Source organism: Triturus cristatus, chromosome 3_1 (assembly GCF_964204655.1).
Source record: "Triturus cristatus chromosome 3_1, aTriCri1.1, whole genome shotgun sequence".
NCBI classification, from domain to species: Eukaryota; Metazoa; Chordata; class Amphibia; order Caudata; family Salamandridae; genus Triturus; species Triturus cristatus.
The window spans coordinates 1,002,553,911-1,002,579,247 of record NC_140583.1 but is presented as its reverse complement, the minus strand read 5'-3'; the positions used below and the strand labels follow the sequence as shown (position 1 = coordinate 1,002,579,247).

The following is a 25,337-nucleotide window of genomic DNA, read 5'->3' as shown; positions in this document are numbered from 1 at the left end:
GCCTAGGACCCCGACCCTTACATTGGCGACGAGCTGGTCAATCCCTACGTGTGAGCTGTCGCCCAGTCTGTGTAAGAAGGCTACACAGAGAAGCCTCTGGTGCTGTCCACTGAGGCTCTTGTAGCCTCCTACTTGCTGAAGCCCTTTCAGCTGCAATGTTAGGCAGCCCTACAGCATGAACTTAATGAAATGGATAACGAGGGGAAGTGTCACAGCGAGTCCCGAGCTGCCAACCCTTCTGCAAGAGGCGAGAGGCCTCCCCCATTCCTGGAGTCACCATGTGAATAGAGTAAAGCGGAGGGCCCGCAAACTAGAAGAGTATGGGCGTCCAGAAAGTAAGAGCCAGGGCGGCGCGACTAGAATATGTGCCTCATACCCCCTCAAAGTATGGAAGGGCCAAGTAATGCATGCACTTGCCAGGAGAGGGAGCAGCGGCCGCGGGGCTGAGGAAGAAATCTGTCTGCATCCCAGCCACAAGAGAGTGGGAAAGAAATTAGGACACTCCAGCCCCGAATCTGTGAGGCAGATTCGGCAGCCATTGTTAATAAAGAAAAGCCCTTACCCTGGAGAGGGGTGCTATGAGAGGGTCTCGCCCGTGTGGGCGAAGTGACCCGTGGCATTAAGGAAGACGCCGATGCTGTGAGGAGTGCCTAGCACCGGCATCCTTAATCCAGCTTGGAAGTTCTCTTACTCTGGGCGTGTCAGAGCGTCGCACCAGCCCAGGACAGATGAGATGTGTGGGAAAGGAGCAGGCTGCTTGGAAGAAGTGGTGGCAGCGCTATCTACAGGCTGTTTGAAGCTGGCGTGCACGGAGAGCTAAGAGGCCCCGCAGCTTCTGTGCTGTAGCAGCCTGTCCCTGAAGTGACTGGAGTACCGCACTCGGCGATAAGCGTGTAGAAGAAAAAAAACAGTGAGGTGAATGGCAAAAGCTGCCTTGGGTATGTGACAACCCTGCAGAGACCCTGTCACCCTGCTCTGTTTGAAGGCCTACATCCCCTCTCAGGGAGTGAGTGGTGATGGGAACATCGAGGAGAAAGGCTGCCAGGGCCTATGAGGAGGGCTGCAGTGATACCTAGTGGCCATGGGTGGTCACTGCAGCAGTTAAGGACACCTGTGGGGAGAGAAAAGCACCTGCAGAACTAAGAAGGCTGCTGTGGCAGTGATGGCAGGGTCAACTGGCAGCGAGTGCCAAGACATGAGGCTACTAAGAGGGCAGCATGACCCTTGTGGGCTGCAGAGGGAGAGCAGAAAGACTGGGCACCCCAATAGTGGGAGATGGTCAAGAAGCCCACACCAGACAAGCTTTCAAGAGTATGGTGACAGCAAAAGGGAGTGACACCAAAGGTAGTAGAGGAGAGTGGTAACCCCTGTAAATGCAGCCAGAGATGGGTGTTTGTCCCCAGAGACTGCACAGTGTGCATTTGGCTTGAGTGCAGAGGCCACACATCGGCAAGGAAAGTCCCCAGTAAAAAGAAACAGGCTCTAGTGGTGAACACGCTCTAACTCAAGTTTGAAGCATGGGAGTGCAAGGCGCCAGTGGAGAGTGCCCAAGAAGAGAAAGAAAGGGCATAAGGTCAGAGAGGCGTCGAGGGCTGCGTCTGGCCATCGGATATTACAGGCTGGAGCACGGGAGTGTGAGCCCTGCAAGAAAGAGGTCCGATGTTGTCACAGGGTGTGACAGGCCCCAAGATACCTGCCTGAGTGGAGGCATGAGCGAGCGCTACGACGGCATACTCTTGAGACGTAAGGAGTGAGTACTCAAGTGAAGAGGTGACCTGTGAGAGGTTCATGAATAGGTTACTTGTGAGAGGTCCACAAAGAGGAGACCTGTGAGAGGTCCACGAAGAGGAGACCTGTGAGAGGTCCACGAAGAGGAGACCTGTGAGAGGTCCACGAAGAGGAGTCCTTTGAGAGGTCCAAGGAAAGAGTCTAGTCCTACAGAGAGAACAGGACGCAACCAGGGAGGTCCCTGTGAAAAGTTCACAGTGAGAGGCCTGGTCAGGGAAGAAAGAAGAGAAGAGAGTAAGTCCCTGCGGTTAGGACGTGACCAGGACGGTCCAAGTGAAGTGCATGTCACACGGAGAGGCTTGTTCTGGAGGAAGAGGAGAAGTAGGGAAGAAAAGAAGATGGAAGGGGAGAAGAAAAGTGTGGCATGAGGCCACAGCACCAGAGCGTGAAGAAAAAGGAGAAGAAGAAAATGGTGTGTAGTAGGCACCTGGCACACCGCAAAGTACAGAATAAGAACTGAGTGTTATCGCGTACATCCCTAAGAACATCCAAGGAGCACTGGACATCTAGAGTGCAGCCCTGTGCCTGTGAAACACCCTGATGTCAGTTCGACATCTTTGGCACTGGGAGAGGCTGACCACCCAGAAATCTTTGGTTAGACCAAGTGAACCGGAAGCATGCTGAAGAGAGCATACTGGACCATTTGTACCATCCACCTTGGGGTTGCACGTGAGACTTGGTTGTGGTCCTGTTTGGACATCCTGAGTTACCTCAGTCATGGGGCCTAAAAGAGGATCTGAGCAATCCACACCGGCCCATGGAAATCCAGGGGCAAGGGCCTCAGCGATTACCAGTGAGAGAGGAATCTCAACACAAGAGATGCGTCTGCAGTAGCTCCTCAGCAGGTACCAGGAAGCACGAAGGTCTTGGTCTGAGTCTGGCTACCCCAAAGACTATCCAACAGATGTCGGTGCACCCGCGTCTGAATGGCAGGAGTACACTGACCTTGGAGCAAGTACCCTTGAGGCGGAGCAAGAGACTTGAAGGTGGGTCTGGTGGCAATTCCTCCTTGGGCCTAAAGTATAGCATCGGAGGGATACTGCTTAGTCCACAGAGTCCCGTGAAAGCCCGGTGAAGAGGACCTCAGGGGAATCCTGTGAGAGGGGAATCCTGATGAGAGAGGGAAGCCGGAAGTTGCTCAACCATCGGGCAGATGGGAGCACTGTGGCATCTTAGGAAGAAATCTTCAACAGTCGTCCAGATGACTTCAGTCTTTGGATGCTTGCTATCAATGGATCTAGGGTGCCTTTGAAGATGTATCAGCAACGGACTAGACTATTGCTCCACATGCACCCCTCACAGTGAACATTGTAAATATACTTCCACGCAGTGAGACCAGTTGGGCCAGGACCCACAGTGCCCAGGTAGACTGTGACAATTTGGAATGATGTGAGAAACCCAAACTTCATCTACTCTGCCATTCGTGCCTAGAGTAGCCTGGTTACACTGACGGAGGCTTGATGTGATATCTGGTGCTCCCAGCTGCGCCTGTCCACTTATCCTGTCCTGCCAGCAACCTGAATGGACTCAGTGGAGTTTTGTTTTGTCATTTTGTTCTCTCCTACAGGTTGGACTTGTCCCATTTTTAATAAAGTTTGCAAAGGATGATTTGACCGGCTGGTCACGTTTTAGTGTTTATAAGAAATGTGCTTCCACCAGCCACTCCTAGAGGGCTGATTTCCACACTCACCCCACACCCATCCATCGCAAGTGTCACAGGTATAATAATCCACATTTGTAAAGTGCGAACAATCACCCGTAAGTGTCTCTAGGCACTGGGGGCCGTCAGGAAGATTAAGCAAGCTATTGCCCAGAGTCACATGGTGCTGGGCTAATTTGCTGCCGGCACCGGGGATCGAACCGTGATCCCCAGATTCTGGTGTCAGTCGCCCTGGCCGCGGCACCACACCGCTTCCCAGGAAATGTGACCCTGCTAATAAAAGGGGCCAGGCGCACATTTTCGGGGCTAGTTCTAGATTGTAAACTATTGTGTCAGTGTGGTTGTTTATATTGCATGGGGGCCTAGGGCCCGACTCTCACAGCAACCATTGCATCAGCATCACCATATAACACTGGCAGTCTTCCCTTGTGAGTGGCAAAATCATTTTGATCTGGCATAAGAAAATAAATAACTTATCAAACAATCACAAACTTTTTTGGGGCATGCAAAATATGGGAACCACCTACACATCTGTGGTCTAATATTTGATCATGCTGTATTGTCAATGAAAACTTCAATAAAAATATTTTTAAAAAATCATAAACTTTGGTTTACTTATTTGATATAACACAAGTCAAGCTATAATGAGGAAGGAGCAGAGTCTTAGAGAGGCAGTTTATCAAACATGATTTGCTGCATGTAAACTAATGTGATGTGCAAAGCTTCAGCTGAGAGACCACTTTACAGAAGCCAGGATGTAATGGGGAGAGGATTAGCTTTGGTTCAGCTCACAGTTCAGTTGGTTTTAACATATGAATATTGCACCTATTTCCAAATCCAGGCAGAAGAAGAGGTTTCTGTGTTTTGTTCAATGTTACATATCTGTTTTTTGTTCAGGCAAGTTATCTTTAAGTTCATCTTCTCCTGCAGTAGGAGCTGCACGGAATTGTGCTTATGGTGCAGTAAGAATGACAAACCACGCAGACGGGTCTGGGAAGCAGGAGGGTTAAAGCATAAAACAAATTTCAAATTAACTGCATCGATAATATAATTTGGCTACGGAGTTCCTCTGCAATTCAGTGTGTCGGTGACAGTCTTTAATTTACACTGGAGATACAGCGAGGGGAAGGAGGTAGTGGAGAACCAAAGCATGATGAACTCCCATAGTCTGACAGTAACTTGAGTTCAAAATGTTTTATTAAATTTTCATAATAATGAACATATACAGACAATACAAAAAGGAGAGCCAAGGAGGCACCCGTGTGTTCCTATCTATAAAATATTGAAATGGGTGTCAACACATGCCTTTTTATATCCCCTGTGCACCCTCTCTCTTGCCTCTTCATCCCCTGGACTCCAGCACGTGACAAGTAGGTTTAGCCCGCTTCAGTGATGTCACACTGCCCATTTCCCTCCTACGATCTTTGCAGTGTCCTGATAGTGCTTGGAGTTTCTATAAATGCCTTGATGAGTGTCAACGGAGCAATTCCATTTCATCTAGATGCCATGGGTATTGTTCCAAATGACCATGTGAGAGCATTACTTATATGTGTAGCCATTAATAATCACCAAGTTTTAAACATTCGTTTTTAATTTATACTAGTTTATTCGATGAATTTATTTGAAAAGTGATCTCTAACACATTTGTACAAAATATTACTGCAATAGCCTAAATTTCATCAGTGATATAACGCACAATAATGGGGTCTTCTGCGTAATGAGAAGAGGGCCCACTCAGTCTCCCATATCTCACAGATATTCATTCACTGTGGGCTGAAGGAAAGCCCCTTGTTCTTTGCGGGGCTCCTGAAGTGTTGAGGCGCCCCCTGCACTGCAGGGGCTGCGTTACACCCCGGGATATCATGTCAGAGAGCATGAAAAAAGAAAGTAATGGATGGAATGCTTGAATCAATCTCAGCCACTGGCATTCACTCACGCCTGCATCCCAATCCATCAATTTTCGCACACCATGCTAACTCAGTCTGACCAGCCATATGCAAATCAGCCTTGACCCTGATCCAATGGGAATAGACCAGCCCGAACTGCCAGGCCAGGGCTTCCCTGAACCGGAGCACAAGCAATGCAGGCCTGATTTCACACTTATTATGGAATTAGTAGCAAGGTATATCTTAATGCCAATGACACAGTGAGTCCAATCCAGGGCATGCCTGTCTTGACAGCAGCACCAGCCCAGCAGGTCACTGACAGCCACCAACGTAGTCCCTCAACCGTCTGTCTAGGTTTACCCATCACACTTAAAGCATCAAAAACAAAGTGATGGATGGAACGCTTGTATTAATCTCAGCCACTAGTGATAGCTCAGGCCATATCCCTATCCATCATTTTTCGCCTACCAGGATATTTCAAGTAGGACGCAGCCATATGCATATCAGCCTTGCCGCTGCTCAAATGGGAACAGTCCAGCTCAAACTGCCAGACTAGGTCCACCCTGAACTGGAGTACAAGCAACGGAGGACTGGTTTTGCCTTTACTATGGGCTCATCAGCAAGGTATAGCTTGATTCCAATGGCACAGTGAGCACAGGACCCATGTCTGGGCTTACCGGTCACATATAGGGCATAAAAAAACAAAATGATGGATGGATTGCTTAAATGAACCTCAGCCACTGACAATCACTCAGGCTGCATCCCAATCCATCACTTTTCACCCATCATGCCACCTCAGTTAGGACCTAGCCATATGCAAATCACCCTTGACCCTGCTCTAATGGGATCAGTCCCAAGTGAAACTGCCAGGCCAGCTCCACAATGAACCAGACCACAAGAAATCCAGGACGAATGTCGCCCTAATTATGGGCTCATTAGCCAGGCATAGCTTGATTTCAGTGGCACATAGAGCACAGGACTCAAGTCTGAACATATCCATCACACTTAGGGCATCAAAAAACAAAGTGATGAATGAAATGCTTGAATGAATCTCAGCAAAAGCTGATCGCTTGGAGCCACATCCCAATCCATAGTTTTTGGGCCACCATGTGCATCAGTTTGGACCCAGCCAAATGTAATTCAGCCTTGACCCTGCTCACTGGTAACAATCCAGCCCGAACAACCAGGCGACATTCACAACCCAGGACCGGTTTCGCCCATAATATGGGCCCATCAGCCAGCTACAGCTTTATTTTAGTGGCACAGTGAGCACAGGACCCAGATCTGGGCATATCAATCACATTAGGGCATCGAACACAAAGTGATGGAGGGAATCCTTAAATTAATCTCAGCCATTGGCAATTTCTCAGGGCGCATCCCAATCCATTGTTTTTCGTCCACCGTGCCACTTCAGCTTCGACACAGCCATCTTCAAATCAGCCTTGACCCTGCTGCAGTGGGACCAGTCCAGCGTGAACTGCCAGGCCATGTCCTCCCTGAACTGTAACACAAGCATCTGAGGACCGGTTTCCTCCTTAACATGGACTGATCAATCAGGTATAGCTTGATTCCATTGGCACAGTGAGCACTGGACCCACTTCTGGGCATACCTGTCACACGTAGGACATCAAAAAACAAAGTGATGGATGGAATGCTTGAAGTAATCACAGCCACTGGTAATTGCATAGAGCAACATCACAATCCATTGTTGTTTGGCCACTATGCCACCTCAGTTTGGCCCCAGCCATATGCAAACCATCCTCAACCCTCCTCCAAAGGGAGCAGTCCAGCCCAAACTGCCAGGCTAGGCCCTCCCTGAACCAGAACACAGGCAAACCAGAATTGGGTTTGTCTTCTTATGGGATAATCAGTCAAGAATAGCTTGAATCCAGTAGCACAGTGAGCACGCGACACATTTCTGGACATACCTGTCATATCTAGGGCATCAAAAAACAAAGTAATGAATGGAATGCTTGAATCAATCTCAGCCACTGGCGATCACTCAGGGCTGTATCCCAGTCCATCGTTTTTTGCCCACTGTGCCAACTCAGTTGGGACCCAGCATATGCCATATTTCATGTCATCGATACAGTCAATTAATTTAACAATCACTGCAAAACAAATATTCTACTCTGACCTGCTAGTAGTCAATCCACTGCGCAAACAAATCATATAATCATATTTTCTATATGAGTTATATTTAAGTTTCAATTAAATTTCATTACAAAATTATAGTCATACATGTACTCTTCCCTTACAAACTTATTACGACGACACGTTCAGCAATAATTTTCAGACTCAATTTTGTTTATCAATATGAAAATATTGACTAATTTAATAACAGCAAAGCAAAAAAATATATAGTTTTTGTGTTTCTTCATGGACCATTTGTGTTTATCAGCCACAAGGGACATTCTGTTCCTATCTGGCCATAGTTGTGCATAGATTTGCAAACAAATCTCTGAGGTATGCTCCTTCAGTCCTATTTTTTTACATTTAAAATACTCCCTAAAATAGTGGTTATTTCTTTTACCCATTATTTGTAATGATTTTGTTTGATTTTCAGGGCATGTGATGTTTCTTTCTATGTTCTATATATTATTTTGTCTATTACAGCTATCTGGTTTGAAGATTCAGAGTCAAAATACACAAATATTTGTTTTAATGTGTCAACTCAATGTTTTAGCAATTTGAAATAAACTTGATATTTATTGCTACCAAAAATCCACATGTTGGCCTTTTTTAGGCAAATTGTCATTCATTCCACATTTTAAGTTAAATTAGATCATTGGAATGTTGAGAGCTCCATTGAAGACAACGAAGTGGCTCTAATTCTAATAATAAATATAATATAATATAGTATTGATAAAATTGTATATATATATTGTAAAGTACATCAACCAAAGGTTGCAGGTGTTCCACGATCCTCCAGAACGAGAGGGCGTCTCGCTAAAGCCAGCACCTGCAAGCTGGCGACACACAACCACCAGTCTTTCTCCAGGTAAGGACAAAAGCGCGAGACAGCTCCGGGATAAACTGCAACTGACTTTAATAATTACCAGCGCTCTGTGTACAACAACTCATGAAACGCTAGGCAGACGCGTTTCGCTGTGATAGCTTCCTCAGTGCCCGTTTCAAAAGTTTAAACAATGTCCTGGGGGTCTGCTGGTATTTTAGCTGTTAATGCGGCCACTCCCAGTCAGGTGCTTACTTGCCCCTCCTCCACCTCCGAAGCTGTATTGTAAAGTATACATTTATATTACAGTGTGGGCCTATAACTCGGGTTCAGGGTCTTTAATAACCAGTATAGCCCTCAGAAGTGCCCTTTAAGGCTATAATAATACATTCACTCTGATTTTAAAATTATGTGATATATTAACTTAACATAATTAATTTTCTACATTTCTTTTATCTCTCTTAAGGAAGGGGAGCCTCTGAAATCCATCCCCGGCAACACCAGTGATATAATTTTCTACCAACAAGGCTTCTCTGCGGGCAAGTCTGATATTTTCAGGTTCAGGTCGTCGCTCTTTAATATGTGCTATCTCGCTTGTGAACGTGGCAGCAACAGGTTGTACCTCAAGGAAGCCACTGATGAAGTGGATGAAGCATGCAAGTTAAAGGTGGTGGAATGTCCATGAAGAGACGCCGAAGCAAAGTGGATTGTCTTAGCAATTTATCCTGGACTGGTGCAGAATTACGGGGTGGACTGCAGGGTGTAAAATGGTAAAACACATTTCACTCTGCAATCCTCCTCGATTAAGCAGAATCCTTTGCCATTGATTGGCAGACTTGTTTTTGATAGGTTTCTCACTGTCAAGTACTCACTGTCCCAACTACTAGACATGTCCAATTCAATATGTATATGAACCCTACAATTGGCCCATGGTTGGTTAGAGGACTATCACACTGGTAAAGCATGTATGAATGATGACAGTTTTTGAAAGATGCCCATTAATTTTTGCCTTATAGTAGAGTTGATGGTGACCTTGCATTTGAATTAATATTATTACAATCTTTTACTTGTGAAAGCTAAATATTGGATGCTCCTACTGCTTCTCTGAATCTGAACTCTAAGGGGCGGGGGGGGGGGCAATGTAATGTGCCATGATTAAGGTTTTTTGCCTTACTCTCCAACAGACTATACATTTTCCAAACAGTCATTACTGCACATCAAACTTGGTCCCCATTTTGAGGTTTTTTTTATCTGCTACAAAAATTCAAATATGTATTGTTGAGCTCTTGATACTGAGAAAACTAGTTTCCGCTTTGAAATTTGGACAAATGCTCCTCAATGCATTGCCTGGAGCTTGGTAAGCTTCTGTTAGGTTACATAAGGTACATTTATACTTTTATATAGAACACTACAGCAGAAAGCTGTCTCTTGGGTGGTGGTGGTGAATCAAGAGGATTCCGTTTGGCATACCCATTTCTGAATGCAGATCGGTCCTTGCACACTCATTTTCTAATCCATCGACCCTGTTAATTGACTGCAACATGTGTGGGACCCAATCTACAATGAAGGACTGACATCACTCATACCTCCTTTAGCATGACGCTTACTGAGGTGCCAATTCTCTGCTATCCCCTGCCGCCTCATTGTGCTTCTAGTTGTGGCAGAGTGGACACACTATTGCAAGACCTCTTTTGTGTCAATGGAATGAAATCTTGTGACCAAACATTGGGGCAAAGCCGACTGCACTGGCGTCAGCATATATCTTGGTGGGAGAGGATTTGTTGCCCTTGAACTCTCCAAGGTCGTGTGAGCAGCCATTTTGGTGTTCCCAGTGATGTTCTCAATGGGTACCAGCAGATAATCATGGGACTGGATGTAGCTGCGATGCTAATAGGCCACATAAACATCAAGTCAGAATGACAGAGAATGGGGAGCTTAGAAAGCAGGAAAAAAGGAGGGTAATGTGAAAGGCAAGGACAGTGGGTAGACGAGTGAGCAGTATTGGTATTGTGGTATAGAAGAAAAATGGTGATGGGGAGACATTGAGGGTAATAGGGGAGGTAAACCAGGAAGGGAAAAGAAAACTAGTGAAAATATATTTGGTTCATAGTATATAAGATTTCCCACTAAAACTAATCTTTTACATTGCATAATTTGTAACCATTAGACTGAGGTAACATGAGGGCAACCTCTTATTGACTAGATCATCTCTCCAGGAGGTTGGGATGATGATAGCTGTTCCGGAGGGTCTCGAAAAGAGGAAAAAGAAAGAGTGGTCAGTGGACTGCTGTACGTTGATCCAAGTTATACCATCACCACACCCGGAGTGTTGTAAGAGTGTTGAATGGGGGAAAAAAAAATCAATCAAGGATAGGTGAACCTTCCGCTTCCAGAGGGTCAGTCACGACCCAAAGAAAAAACTACCGAAGGTTGGAGAAGTCTGAGGATATTCTTTCCTCTTGAGTGCTACCGTAGGGATCCCTGCCCTCGTGGCCGTGATAAACGAGTGAGCTATATGCAACACCCAAAGCAAGAGGACTTCACAGGGTAGGATGCTAAATAAAATTGGGGAATAACAACATAAACCTGCAGGACTATATTCTTTCCGGAGAGACCTCCTCTCCGACCCCTCCTTTTCCGACTAGGAAATCTGAGGGTATGGGCGTTTCAGTGCGGGAGCATGCAGGGGTGGGGTGTAGGTTCATTGCCTAGCCCAGAGACACCTTTCCTCCCCCTCTCCTGCTCCTGGCTGACCACTCACCGCGTCTGCCGCAACTCTCCGGAGTTGCGGCGGCTTTTCAGCGTCCTCCGGGGGCGTCCACCAGTCTTCAGACCACCGCTCGCCTACCTCCTCGACGGCCTCGGTTTCACCCACGTCTTCTTCGTCCTTTGGTGTTTCCCGCAACTCCGTCTCCGGCTGTTCCTCACGCGACTCCTCGTCCTTCCGCTGCTCTGTCTCTGGACCCTCGGCGTCTTCCGGGTTCCGCTTACAGCCCGCCCTCTTTTCCGGCATCCGTCCCCTTAAGGCTGGTTGTCCCGCCCCCTCCAGGTGGTTCCTCCTCTCGTCGGGTTGTTCTTTGGTTTCCTGTGGAAGGGAGGGAGGGGCCTTCATTAACTCTTCGTGGTCCTTTGTAAAATGAGGACAGAAGGTGGTAGAAAAAGGGGAGTCCCCGTCCTCGTATGACGATAGTTTCTCACAACAAGAATATGGTGCATCCCTATGTTTTCCCTTGCACTGGTGCTAAAAAAAGATGCCTGTTGCCAACAAAGACACCCATCCGCCATAGTGCAAGAGTGCCTGCGTTGCAGGGATGATTCCCTGCAATGCAGGTACCCTTGCACCATGGTGCAAGGGTGTATGTGCTGCAGGGAATGATTGTTTATGTGCATGAAGGGACACCTTCCTGTACATAAACCATCTTTAAAGGCGATGTGTTCTTTCTATGTGTGCTACAGAATGCAGCACACATAGAAAGAGCAACAATTAGAAGCAATAAAAGTATTTCTCCTTGTTGCGCCAATCTAACGCCTGCTATTCAGTGCTGTTATTTTGTGTTGCTGCCTCAGATTTACACGTCATTCTATATCTGGTGCAGCGTCAAAAAGCAATGGATGTTGTCGTGGAACGCTCAAAGCAACATCCATTGCACGCCCTTTTCATGCACATACCTGCGTGAAAGGGGGTGATATTAACAATGCGGCGTTAAGCCACGCAAAGTGACTTAACAACAGTTTGTAAATATGGAGCAGAGCAAAGCATTGCATCACCAGAACATCGGAAAACGTGACGTTCTGGTGGCGCACTCCCCTTGTATATATGCACCTTAGTTTTTACCCTTAGTTTCTGCCACTTTCGCCATCCCTGTCACAATTACAAGCCTTAAATCACTCCTAATTCTTGACACCATCCCAAAGATTTTAGGTATGCCTACTTGGTTGTGTGTGGGGGTGCTCCCTAGTGCTGGTATAGCAGGGCTGCTGCAGTCCATGCTTGTGGTGCATTGGCAGTGCTATGTGCATTTCATTGCTAGCGACTAAGGGGGTTCTGCGGATGTGTGTTAGGGGCATTGGTATAGTTGTGTGTAGATGTGACCTTCAGGGCCTAAAACACAGATCAGGATAGCTGTGCATTAGTAGCACCAAGTGTGGGTGTGCTCATCAGTGCTAGAATACCAAGACTGCAGCAGTTCAGGAATGAAGTGCATTGCATAGCTATATGTGCAATTCAGTTCAGGGGTGCAGAAGATACGGGTTGATGTATTGTCAAGCTGTGTTCCTGGCAGGATGAATTGGATTTGTGTCAGGGGACATCACAGTGAATACAAATACCAGTGGTAGAGGTATGATGAAATACCGGTTCTCTCTGCCCTAGCCCAAGTGGGGCCCAGGTAGAAATATCCAAGTCTACATAATGTGGTGTAATGGAGGGATCCCAAATTCATGCTCATACTCCTTTTGATGTTGAACTTCATTGCACGCCTATATAATAGTATTATCTGCTCCGACTCGCTCGCTTGAAAGAGGTCTGCCATGTAGTGTTGTGGCCTGGATGACAGAGCAGATAGCAAAGGTATTCACCTATCTCCCTCAGGGACAGGGCTGTTTGTACTGTAGACCCAAATGCACAATGAGATTAAATACATATTGGAGAGATACCCTCGGATTCCAGAAGACCAGGACTGCCTGCATCTCCTTAAATTGAGAATAGGTGTAAATTAATAATATATATCGGAAACTAAACGTGGTTCAGGAAGACAAGGGCACTCTGTATTAAATGGACATGTGTAACATATCTGTGACACTCCCTCAGATTCAGGAGACTGATTGACACTGCACTATAATCCCACTAAAGAGGGATATTGTCACTGTATGTAGGAGAGTCCCCCAGTCCAGGCAACCCATTTCAGTTAATACTTTGAGTCCCCTCTGCACAGTGACATTGTTAATGTACACAGTAGACTGCCTTGTGTTCTCGAGACCTGTGTTAAATGGAGCAATATTTGTAGGTTCAAAGGTGGCCTTGTCTTTCCAATTTTCGTGCAAGGTATCTGGACATTGATAATGAAATGCCGGTGTCCATCAATGTCGATTGGGCATAGCCAGGACTAGCAGCTCAGACCCCACAGTTACTCTTTGCTGTGCCTGGCATGCCTCTTGCTATCTCTGGCCATACAGACACAAAAAACCAACAGGTACCAAAAGCCAATGGAGCTCAACGAGTCGACCTCTAATTTTAAACATTGGGATGCCATGTCAGTAATACAGTTTGAATTATAATGATTTAGCACAATATTGATTGTAGCATCATATTACTGATTAACATATTCAGGGGATCAGTAATTGTAATAGGCACATTGTTTGGTACAACACAGACCATAACTCGTGCCCCTTGAAAGTTCAAAGCACCTCTTTGCCAAAGGTGTGTTTAAAAAAGAATGTCTATAAACAGAAAAACATGGGGGGTCATGAGTGATGGGTTGGGTTGTGCATGGCACACCATAGCTGGAGAATCACATAGGTTTTTGTGGTTTATCCTTGCAGAATCCTAACTAACATTTAAATGTGTTTTTTCAGTCAATTTCAGTTTTTTAATTATATACAGCATTCATCTGCCATGTACCCATTCCATGTTCTCATTCCAACGCAGATAGACAAATCACACTTTGTCGGAGAAGGACAGGAATGTGCTAATGCTTTTTTCTTTTTGAGTGGGAAGGGACAGTGCCACTTTCACTGCCAAATTCACTCTAATTTTACCACTGACATTGCCCGCGGCAATCACAAATGTCTGCAGGTCCCCATCCCTCAGAAAACACCCAAACAGCACTTCTTAGAGGTGCTTGAATTACAAATGTGAACCGCTTTTTGTTTTTTCATCACCCAGTTTATATATGCGGGCCAAATCAATGCTGGTGCCTGGCATGTTCCCTGCCTCAGCCCTTCTATGATCAAAACACGTGGATGTTGAAGATAGAAGTGTTTGAGGGAGGAAAGCCCTTGAAAACAGGACATCGCTCAATGACACCACACTCCAGTTTTCTTAGTTAGCAAAAAGGCCACTTTATTAAGACAGTTTTGTTGCATCAATTCATTAAAATTACACAACACATTGTAAAAAAAAAACAGCCTTGGTAATACATAAAATTTCTTCGCCCAACTTGATGAGCATTGTGCCAGCAAACAAAAAAATATGACCTTCCCCCTCTTTCCTTTAGTCCTCCACTTACAGTCTTCTCATTGCATTCCCCAGTCTCTCTCGATCACACCCCAGCAAGCATCCCCAAGCGAACTCACCTAGTGTGGTTCAAATCCCAAGACGTTATTCTTCCCCTCCCCTGTGCTCTCCTGCCCCCCTCGAGGGATGGATAGACCCGTCCAGACTCTCCACCCCCTAAAAATACCGCCTAGGCCTTATAAACTACAACCTGCCTTATTGTGGCAAAATATATTTTATTTTCCAAAGATCAGAACTTTATTTTATAGATTCAACTTATATTTTAAAACTTTCTTGGGTCGACGGCTGGATCCCTCATTTCCCTGCCTGCCGCCTGGTACTAGTACTTGAAGTGCCTTCCAGCCTTGAACCTAACTTAAATAACTGCTATCTTAGCTTCAACCCCTCCCTCCTTCCCTCCCCCTATCCTGTCCATTGGTATGTGCCACTCGCGCAAAGTCACCCGGGGGGAGATTGGCAATCGCCTTGCTCCCCATGGGTCCCTACATCACACAATGACACCACACTACAATTTTTTTAGTTAGCAAAGAAGCCACTTTATTAAGACAGGTTTGTAGGATTAATTCATTAAAATGACATAACACATTGTAACAAAAAAACAGCCTCGCTAAGACATTACATTTCTATCATTCCCCCTCACCCCTAAAACTCCCAACTAGGTGAACATTGCCTCAACAAACAAAACCCCGGCTCTTCCACCTTTTTCCTTTCTTCCTCCACTCACCGCCTTTTCTTTGCATTCCTCAATCTCTCTCGACCACACCCTAGCAAGCATCCTCAGGTGAACTCACCTATTGTAGTTCAAAGCCCCATAAGTTACTCTTCCCCTCCCCTGTGCTCTCCCTTCCCCCGAGGGATTGATACGCCTGCTCCAGACTCTTCACCCCCAAAAAATACTGCCACCCAGGAAACCCCTGTGGTGTTTTCCTGCCTTATCATGCCCAATTTGCTCTGCAGCAGCTTAATGGGATTTTTCCATTCAACACAATTTCTCTTTTCACATGCTCAAACATTTCCCTCAATTCAAGCATATAGTAGGCTTGCTCAAATTTTGATAAGTGTACTCCATCTAACCTAAAAACATAATGATCCATTTGTTTTATGTTTTTATGAGACATTCAAACAAAAAACTTGCATGCACCTATTAAACTTTCTTCTGGCTTTAGCTACTGCTGAATGATTTTTTGCCTCTCTCTAATGGCTCCTGGGATGAATTTGGTCCATACAATGCACGTACCAATCCATTTGCCTTTTATCACTGTTGAGGCCTCTTTCATTTGTTTAATCAAGGTTAGGCCAGACAACTGCACTAAATCATTTCCCCCAAATGGATCACCAACATAGCTGGACTCCCTTTGTTAGAAAAAAGTTCGGCTAGCACCGGAAGGAAACTGCCCCCATGCATTTCGCTTTTACTCTGCCATACCACCTCATGTCTGCTACTTGGAAGTCCAAGGTATTAACCATATGTCTGTTAACCTGCATACGTCACTGCCCATCTTACAATTGAATGCCCTACTAGCCATATAAGCCTCTTGACTGAATATGGACCTTGCACACAACCTAAGGCAAAAAAACTAAAAGTTAGAGGAATATGCCCACTTATACAAGAAAAAGCGTTTTTATATCCTCACATATCTTTTGCAGCATTTTGATTTCCCATCCTCCAATCCTTTTTATGTCTGTCCATGACCAGCACCAATCTTGCCGCTTCGGTTGTTTCCCCAATGCAAAATGTGTGTGTCCCATATTTTTAAGGTGGCTTGCCCAGTTGTTTCACTGCCATTCTTAATACTCCCAATAAATTGCAGATCGTAATTTCTACTCCAGTCTTATGGCAAAATATTTCCTTATCCAGCAGACTAAATCTGTTTTGAAAACCTATCCATTCCTCCACTGGACATAAATCTAATACTCCACTCTTGTTCAGCCAAACTAATGTTCCTCTACCTGCTTGATCAGTCTTTAATGCTCTCAACCAAATTCTTAATTTATTATTTTCTAAAAATATTTTGCTACTCGTTATACCACTATGACCCTTCAAGCCTAAAATTTCTGAACCTCTCAATGCCCCAACAACATCCATAACATACATAACGTGAAAACAAGCACTACAAATTCATCATAACAGCAAAAAGGTAACTGTAGTAACAACTTTCCAATAAAGCAATTATCGCAGGCTCATGTAGAGATGCTCTTCTTCCTTGCTCTTCACTCAATTGCTTCAAAACTATTCACACCAAGTAACCCTGTACTGGGTTCCATCCCCACCATAGTTTTCCATAAAAATCATATCCCTGCCAATTTTACTGATATAGTAGTGTGTGACAAACCTTTATCAATCAAAAACATCACAAACTTTAGAGTTGCTTTTTTATTTTCAACAGTGTCATTTTTCTCAAATTCCTTGTATTACCGCGAATTAAAAATTATTGCCACGCTTGCTGATAACTACTTCTGTTGATGGGGCTGTAGATTTCTCGGCTTACTCCACTATTCTCATTTTCCTCATGCCCAAATGCTCTGCAGCAGTTCTTTCTTGTTGCTGTCTGCACCAGTTCTGTCTAATTGCTGTCTGCACCTAGGGCCAAACTGCAAAACGTCTGCCACTGAAAACGTGAGCCCCTGCTACAATATTCCTCACTCCTGGAACGTGTCTTGTTTTAAAGAGAATATTAAGCTGCAAAAACGTTATCATAAATGCTCGTAACAGTCTCAGAACGCTCAAATATCTAGCTTTCTGTTTATTCACCAGTTCTACTTCTGCCACTTTATCAACATTGAACAACTATCCTATTTTTCAGTTCCTCCCCCCAGACATACAATGCCACAACCAAAAGAAAGAGCTCAAAAAGGCTATACTGCATCCCTGCTGTAACTACTGCAGGCGCGGTGCGTCCGTTGGGGCGTTGCCTCCCCGCCCGCTGCTGCTCCCTCGGCATCTCTGAACTTGAGTAAACTCTCAGCCAATCCTGGCGCTGCTTGCACCCACTTGCCAGCAGTGATCCTGAGAGTAGGTAGGCGCCAACGGATCCGGCACGGACCTGCCTGGTCTGGTAGGAATGGATTTTTATTTTATTTTAAAACTCTCCCGCACCCACGCGCGACCCCACCCCACCCGACACCCCCCGCGAATGTCTCCAGCCGCCACTGGGTAACTGTGTACCTCGTACTTGCCCATCGGCTCAAAATGAATGTCGCAGGGCCCCCTCTACCCGTTAAGGAGGCACGTTCTGGGTATCAGGCCATGGACTAACTGACAAGGTGTGTTGCAGTGAAATGCAGTAGCTAAATATTCTTCTTTGACTGTCAGCATTGCTCTTAGCTCCGTTTCGAGGTCTGTGTACACCTACTGGGTGCGTTTTTCATACCGGGCTGTCAATTATCGTAGGCTGGCTTGGCAGTGCGGCTTTGTGCCCTCAGCCCGTGCCACCTCGGGTAGTTGTGGAGAGCTACACAACTCTCTAAATAGGGATCTAGATCTTTGGCCCACTTAATTTCTAAGCGCTATGTGGAGGCTCCACCTGCACGTCTGTATTTATATCCTAGGGCGCCCCAGCCAGGCTGATTTCATTTTTTTCCAGATTCGCCCTCGTTCCATGTCACCCTGGGATGTGCTGTGAGGGAGTTCAACAAACAGCAGATTACACACACACACACCTGGGGCTGTCGTGGCCGAACCTATCCCACCGTTACCTGAGTGGCAGGCCTTCGTAGCGCCTCGCGCTTTCACACGCTGTGCCGTGATGCATGCAAACCTTTTACGCTGTGGGGCAGGGTTATACTAGCACGTGAACCGAGAGTGCGGGGTCTTTTATGAAATATTATGGGGATCTATTTTCAATTTTAGAGGTTCCATTTTCCTTCCTGGCCTCCCAATAATTGTTTAAACTGCCCGGTTGCATCTGCGTTCACAGGGAAAAGCTCGTAGGTTGTGTTTGAGCGAAAACTAAGGCCGCGGATTCCTGCAGCCTCGCCCGGTTTCATCATTTGGTGTCGTAACTGTGTACCTCGTACTTGCCCATCGGCTCAAAATGAATGTCGCAGGGCCCCCTCTACCCGTTAAGGAGGCACGTTCTGGGTATCAGGCCATGGACTAACTGACAAGGTGTGTTGCAGTGAAATGCAGTAGCTAAATATTCTTCTTTGACTGTCAGCATTGCTCTTAGCTCCGTTTCGAGGTCTGTGTACACCTACATGGTTTGCTGTGCTTAACGTTTAGGTTCAGAGATGCAGGTATGACCGTTTGTTCTGTTCTACTGCATCGAGGTATGTAAGTGCCCCTGGCAGAATATACAGAGGAATAAAGAGTACAGGGACCGCAGGCACTGTGCTATCAAGCCCTTAGGTGATGAAGCTCCCGGCTGTGGGTGATTGGTCTGTGGGTGGCACACGCCTTGCAAAGTTGAGATGACTCCCGTAGGATTTAGTTGCGCCGGTGTTACAGCGCCAAATTGAGTGGGTGTAACTGTATTCATTGCCACTCTTGTCAGCGCTGCTTGATACCATGTGTTCCCGGGGTTCTCGTTCCTTGTGTAGCCAGCTATGCTGCCTCGGATGACTATTTGCTGTAATGCCGCTTTCTGCCTTTCTCAGTCACACACCTCAGCTGTGCGGGGCTTGCAGTTTTCCCGCACCCTCCTTGCCCCTCCCACCACCGGGCACTCAACTCGGACCTCCACGCCCCACCACCTTCCACATTCAAATGTCACCAGCCGCCCCTGAACTACTGTTGTGGCCAACTCTCATCCCACCATCTATGCTCCCCAAAAATGCCAAAACCCAATGCACCCGCAGCATCTGAATAGATCTGCACCTGCCAAATAGTGTCTTCTTCCCAAAAATACGGTGATACTCTACTAAAACTTTCCAAAAAGGTTAACCAAATACATAGATCTGCCCTCATTGATGCTGAAATCCATATCCAGTGATGTGGTAGTGTTGCTCCAGACATTGTTATACCCAGTTGTCTGCAAAATGTACTTCCAGCTTTCACTAGTCCTCATGCAATAATTATATATCCCAATAATTTTAGTAGTTTTTTCAATACCAGTTTTCTTTCTCCAATAACCATCTGAAAAATGTTTTTATTTCTTGTAATTTACTTGCAGGAAGTCTTCACATAATCTGAATAGTATCTATTTCCATGCCTAGAAAACAGGACTGGAGTGGGAACTGAAATCGGCCCTGTCAAACTGCTCGGCCGGCCCCCTGGGGGGCAGAGGGGGTGCGGCCGAGCTGTTTGAAAGTGCCGGTTTCGGCCGATTTTGTTACCGGGGGCCAATATTGCCGGCTCCCGGTAAAAAAAATGGCCCCCCCAGGAGCCCAAAACTGGCCCCCATCCTGGCGGACTACCGGGGATACGCCCAGTGCCCGCTACGGCCAGTCCAGCCCTGCTAGAAAAGTAAGCCTAGTGCTAGGACCCTCGTCTTTTCAGGGGCTAATGGAACGTCACTTCTTCTGCTACACTTTGGAAATTTCTTATTGCTTCTAAACATTGCCCTGTATCTTTTGACCCACAAATAGGAAATCATCCAGACAATGGCATACAAATTTGTGGCTGCTCTTTTGTGTGAAGAGCCATTGCAAAAATGTGCTAAATGTTTTTTTAAAAAGCACAGGATATAGAACATTGGTAAAACTTTATACACATATATAGTTCCCTGAAAATGCATGTCCAAAATCAGTCTGATGTACTGGTAGGAGCCTGAATGCGGATTGACTGCCACTTTTTGCCAATTCTGTCACGACTCCACCAGCCCTCACCAATTTCGTGGCATTGTCTACAGATGAATAAGTGACTACGATCTGTTTGGGAAATGAAATCATTAATCACTGCCCTTCTGGCAATGACAACTGATGTATGAATCTATATTCTCCTGCATTTTTCTTGGAAATGACACCGAAAGGAGAAATTATTAAATTGTTTAATGGTCAATTCATAAAGGGTCCTGTAACCCCTACTGCCTGTAGTCTCTGTTCAATTTGTTTCGCACTATATCTTGCAACTCCTTTGCTGATTTCAAATTGTCTGTCCACCTTTGTAATCTAGGTCCTTTTAAAACTTTGATTTTAACTTGGGTATGAGCCTTTCTGTGTAAGCTGTAGGGGTTGGCCACTTTTTTTTGCATTCTCCCTTGTTTCCCAAATTTAGCTTCTGAGAAACATTGAGTGAGAGGGTGTCTACCCCCACATTTTGAGCATTCTTGTTCATAATGACAGAACTGTTGTGGGCAGAAACCCTTATTGAAACTCCAACATGCTGCTGTTGTCGTTGGCTCCCCCTTGCAATATTGGATGGGACAATACTGAAAGGACCGGTAAGTCACTGGCAAACCAATGGCTGAATGCTTTTTTTCTGAACGCTGTGTGGAAGACATCCACTGCAGCCGTGGCTCAGAATCTACATCACCCCATGGCTTGTCTTTATTAAAACTGGCCATTCTCTGAACTCCTCATCATAACTCAACCACGCAAATACACCAAAATGCATTTCACCCTTTCTTATAATGTCCATGTATTTGATCATTTAAACTGCTCTGTCAGTATGTTTATCGCAATAAACATTTACATAAATTTTAAAAACGGATGTCCAGTTTTCTATGTTCGTAGAGACCCTCAGCCTTCTAGTTAATTTCCATTCCGCCTCTTTTAACTATTATTTTGTCTGAATATCCATATGGAGCAATTTAAATACATCTACAAACTCATGATTTAAAATTGTATTCTTTGTTTTATCTGATAAATGTGACCCTAAAGGCATTGCAATGCCCATAAATGGTAACCTTTAACATATAAATTCGTATTTGACTTTATCCTTTATCCTTGTCTGAATTTTCAGTTTTTTCACTTTGCATTTCTTTATCACGTATTACTTTTTTCCCCTTCTTATCTATTTTGTGCTGTTCGGTCTTATTTGCATCCTTCCTGTGTGTCCCCACACCACAATCTTTTACGAAAATTGTATTTACTTTATCTTGTCTTTCCCAAACAGACCACCACAATTGCATACCTTTTTGCAGTTTGGAAGAAAGTCTTTGTTTCTCTGCCGCATCAACCATGCCCCTTGTTGCTTGTCCTCCGTCCTTTGCAATGTGTGCTCGGTCAGCCCCAGACTTCTGCAATACATTAAAAACACTTTTCTGCCCTATTATCTCCCACTCCTTCACTTGAGTCAAATTTGTTCCATTCAAACTGCCCTCACATTTTCACTCTCTCAGCTCCCCTTCCTCTAGTTTCACACTATCTTCATCAGAATCCAATTCTAACTCATCTTCCATTTTTTCCATACTTTCACCACTCACTCCAGGCTTTTCTCCACCACCAACTCCTTCATCATACAATTTCCATTTTGATGCAGACATAACTTTGATTCAGTCCCTTGATGAAGTAAAGTCCTTTTGCTTCGGGCCAACGTCATAAAGCTGCTTGTTGCCCTGTTGACATTGGTGGCCGGTTACTGGTCTCCACTCGAATAGTGGGCTGATCTGAAACCCCCTGGCTGCTCCAACCAGAAATTATACCACTACCAGTGGCTCCATAAGCCGCTTCAGCTCTCTGCTTTTCTATACCATCTAGTTCTGTGTCTTTCACCCATACACATTGTACTGCCCTTCTGTTACTTGCATTTTCTATATGCTGTTCCCCATCACTTCTATCAATTGGCTCATATTCTTTACCTGTGGGGTATCTGTTACCACTTATACAACTGTCATTTGCATTTCTTGTGTTTGTGTGTACCTTACATATATCATTGGTTGACTTCTGAACACCTTATCATTTTTATTTCTGGCATATTTGTAATTATTTCCTGCTGTTCAGGGTGATTATAAACTTCGAGGGCTGGAGGAACTACATTTTCCATGATATCCTACTTCCTGCTATTCTTGGCCATGTGTCCTGCCTCCTTTGGAAATGTTATGTCTCCCTTATGACCTGACATCGCCACTGTCATTCCCCGGCCTTTCCCAGCCTCAGCCCTGCCCTCAGTTCTCACTCCACTCTTGCTCCGCCTCCCCTTTGGTTGTTGGCTCCATCCGCGGTCCGTTTTCTCTTAACCGAAGGCTCTGTCTGCCTTTTCTCAGACATGTACACCACTTTCAAAGGAGCTCCTCGCTGATTGTCAATATTTTCAAGCACTGGCTACTGCTTCTCCCTACTTCGTGCTTCAGTAAACGCCACTTGAAGTAATGCCGTACGTTTGCTTAAGTCTAAAGTCTTTGTTTTTATCTGACAATGGGGGGGGGTGAACATGCAGTCACCGTGGCTGCTGCCTTTCTTTATGGCCTCACTAACGATCATTCATGCTTGACCAGGAATATCCAGTTGTAGTAAATCTCCCCTGCCTGCTTCGCACATTGCAAGAATAGTTTTTCTTATTTCCTGTTCTTTATCCATCACCTTTATTTACAGGTGATATTGTAACAGTATCATTTGCCCTCAAACCTTTCCTACCTGACAAGAAAACCGACTCTCATTTCCATGCCTGCAGCGTGGTGCTACTACCTGAAAGCTTACCCACCCTAAATGTAACTCATGTAACTGCTACCTTAACCCTGCCCTTCTCCCTCCCTCTATCCTGTCCATTGGCCTGTGCCACTTGCAAGAATTCACCTAGGGGGAGACTGGCTGTCACCTTGCTCCCTCTGGGTCCCACAGGCCGAAGAATGACTTGTGTGAAGATGGACAGAAACTTGACAGGTTCCATCTCCAATCATTTTTCATATACATTGAATGTTGAAAATATTGAAAAGTCATACAGCGAGTGATTTTTAGTTGATGTTTGTTTCAATACATAATTGTGGCATTAGAATACAAATATTAATAAACATTTATCCATAGATTTCTTAGCTTTCCCACGCAGATTTCAGGTTTCTACGCCCCCTCCCCTTAGAAATTTGCTACAGTTTCTGCAGACTTTTGTATTTTCTTCTGAAATTTCGGATTACTTTTACCCTTCGCCCATTTGTTTTCTAGCATGTTTTCCCACACTGCCCTTCTTTCTGTCTAACACAACCACATGAGTGCATAAAATTGGTTGTGCTATACAAACGTCACTGATGCTGCATGATCAAAACCGGAGGGGGGAGTTCTTAATCTTTTTATAATACAAGACTCAGTAATCATTTGAATAAAAGATCTGGCTTGTATCAGTGTGATCTGAATACCAGTGTATGCATTTGACTGGTATAAATCACTTTAACGAACAATAGTAATCTGAATTAATTGACCACTCTGACCGAATCCGGTAATTTATGATAGGCAAAAATCTAAACTATAAATTACAAGCTTTACATATCGGAATATAAAATTTGAAATTTTAAAACTATGTATACACCACCAATCTCAATATATACCCATGGACTGCTTTTGGTGTCATTCATTCATTTAACTGTTTAATCAGACACTTTTGAGGTCACAGTGGCAATAAACAGTATTCACTTCAGTAAACAATGAGCTTTTAACAAGTTTAGCATTAGAGAAAATACTAAAGGATGGATATCCGCCCAGTCTTCCGGAAATGTCCAGTTATATGTTATCGTGGTTTAGTGTTATGTACTTTATTTTACGTGTCAAGTTCTGATTTGCCTGAAATGTATATCACTAGTCATGCAATGCTGAATCTGCAGTCTTTGCTTGTTAATCATTCTGAAAATGTGTATAAAAAACCCTTGATTTTGGGGTGGAGCCAGAGATTTTCCTGAAAATCTTTTGACTAGTAATGCTGTCAATTTCTCATATATTTTGCTGTACATTTAGACTAATTTTGATTTATGATCATGTACTCTCCATTTATGTCTTCATGGCATTTAATAACTACTCTATACTTTTGATTTTTGTGATGTTTTAATAAAACCCTTTAATTTTACCCTGATCTAGAACTCAGTTATTCAGTGGACCCAGTTACTTTTTTATTACTCTGCTAATTATTTGTCGGCCTGATGTTAAGGAGGGTGTTTGTATTGCAAGATCAACGATGAGGAGCGGAACCGCCAAAGGTAAAACTGAGGTGATGTAAATTGTGGAATCTCTGAATTTTGTTGTTCTGGGTCTGCTCCCACACCAGCATATACATAATACCCACCCAAGCATAGGCAAAGCAAATAGATCTGGGCAAACTATACCCTCATACATGCCAACCCTCCCGATTCAGGTGGGAGACTACCGATTTCAACGCCAGTCTCCCGACTTCCCTAACCTACATGCAAAAATCCGATTCCCTGGCGGGTTTCAGATGGTAGGGGAAGGTCTTGTGTGACTCGGATTATGCACTGTCAGAAACCTGCTCCTCCTACAAGCCAGTGCAGAACATTGTAGTAACGCTCTCTCTGCCTGCCATAGCGATTTCTCTGTGCTCCTGATAGGTATGGAAAAAAATGTATAATTTATTTTCTGATATCCGATCCTGCAGCAGCATACTTGCAAGTCCCATACACGCCAACAGAACTGCTGCAGGCCACAACAGAAGTCAATGGGAGAAATACGTTCTCCTGATTATGTTTTTAAAATCTTCCACTTTCCTCTTCCAAAATGTTGGCATGTATGCCTCATTTGCTGTGTGTTAGATTATGAAATTACTTTAAAAACAAAAAAGAATGAGCTTTGCAGTGTGATGTGACAGTGTTGATCTTATCTCTACTTTATCTGTGGGAAAGGAACTACATTGAAAGGATTTACCAAATAAAACAAACAGCAGAGCAGGAGGGACAGACGTGGCAACAAATAATGGGGCAGGAGGGGTGAGAAACTGAGGCAACAAGTGATGAGGCAACGGAGCGGGAGGGGCAGGTATGGCGGCTAAAACGATGCAGG

At 44.9% G+C, this 25,337-nt stretch overlaps 1 protein-coding gene across 1 annotated transcript in view; it reads left to right on the top strand.

Moving 5' to 3' along the window:
- Nucleotides 1–24,393, top strand: part of LOC146861399 (interleukin-18-like) — a 60,694-nt gene extending 36,301 nt beyond the window's left edge. Inside the window, exon 4 of the mRNA XM_085646237.1 lies at nucleotides 8,757–24,393. Coding sequence (XP_085502363.1) covers nucleotides 8,757–8,975 — 219 coding nt within the window. The 3' untranslated portion in view covers nucleotides 8,976–24,393. The remainder of the gene's footprint in view (nucleotides 1–8,756) is intronic.
- Nucleotides 24,394–25,337: the final 944 nt, after the last annotated feature.